At 39.0% G+C, this 1,263-nt stretch overlaps 1 protein-coding gene across 1 annotated transcript in view; it reads left to right on the top strand.

Annotated features, from left to right (window-relative positions):
* The window catches only part of LOC101851417 (3-oxoacyl-[acyl-carrier-protein] reductase FabG), a gene marked incomplete in the record, with an annotated part of 19,885 nt that overhangs the window by 12,560 nt on the left and 6,062 nt on the right, over positions 1-1,263 (top strand). The window contains 1 exon segment of the mRNA XM_035970250.1: positions 1,160-1,229. Coding sequence (XP_035826143.1) covers positions 1,160-1,229 — 70 coding nt within the window.

Consider the following 1,263-nt stretch of genomic DNA (forward strand, 5'->3'; position numbering starts at 1 on the left):
ATAATAATAATAATAATAATAATAATAAAATAATAATAGTATTTTCGATAATAATAATAATGCTAAAATAATAATGATAATAATAATAATAGTAATAATAATTCGTCCATCAACATCACACGATGGCCAGAGGGGATATTTCTCAAGCGAAGTAGAAAAATCCGTAGAATTAAAGGTTAAGATGACATGTGGCTTCTTCTGTGGCCGATGATACCAAGTCTGGCAGCAGAGGAAGGTTTGAACTTTTAAAAGCTCCACTTCCACTTGTTGTGGATGTGAGCAGCTGTCAGCCGTCTCTCTTGGTTTCACCATTAATTCTTATTCATGAAGCCTCATATGACCTGCTGCCTTCTGTTATTTCTGCTCTCCAACTAACAGATTCCATGTCGAAGGAGTTATGTTTGAACACCTTCAGAATCATTTTCAGGGTGTCTTTGTAACGCCTTTTCTTTGGTGGACCAACTTTACGTTTCCCTGAGGACAGTTCAGAGTAGAAAACTGCCTTCGGGATTTTGAAATCAGGCATGCCTACGGCATGACCAGACCAGCAAGTTGATGAACTTCGGTTTTTGGCATTTCATCTTACCATTTGATGCTGAGAATTTAGTTCTCCAGAGGCATTTCAAGTGAAAATGATGAAACTTCTGAATATGGCTTTGGTACACCGTCCACATCTGGTTCCAAGCAGTAAATGACCAATATTGTGTCGATGTGCTTCTCTTTACTCTTTTCTCAAACAAACTAACCAACTAACAGTTATTCAATTTGCCCTTTTCTCATGTTTCAGACATGTTTCAGAAATGTATTCTATAGAAGGTCAACTGGAACTCAATCTTATGGGATAATTCCTTTAAAAAAAAAGATTTGATTTTCATGTGAAGTAGGGGTTCCTGTTTCGCCACCACTTGTGATGCTAACTAGAAGAGACCGAAGTGCTATTCCCGAGTGGGGAGGATTTATTTTGAGTATCTTGGTCTTTTTGCTAAGATATTGTATCCATTTTAGCGCGGGTTGGCCCTGATAGGCATGATGGAAGCACACCTCATATACACTGTATTATAATATGAATTGTGTCCATTGATGCGTAAAACACCTGGTTCTAATCCATGTATTTATCACGTCCTTTTGCCCTCCACCATTCCCCTTCCCATCTGTACAGATCCCTGGAATGTATGGCTACAGTTGTGCAAAGGCTGGTCTGGACATGTTCACGGTGTATGCAGCAACAGGTTTGTGTGTGTGTGTGTGTGTGTGTGTGTGTGT

This window comes from Aplysia californica, unplaced genomic scaffold (genome assembly GCF_000002075.1).
Source record: "Aplysia californica isolate F4 #8 unplaced genomic scaffold, AplCal3.0 scaffold00242, whole genome shotgun sequence".
In the NCBI taxonomy this organism is placed as follows: domain Eukaryota; kingdom Metazoa; phylum Mollusca; class Gastropoda; order Aplysiida; family Aplysiidae; genus Aplysia; species Aplysia californica.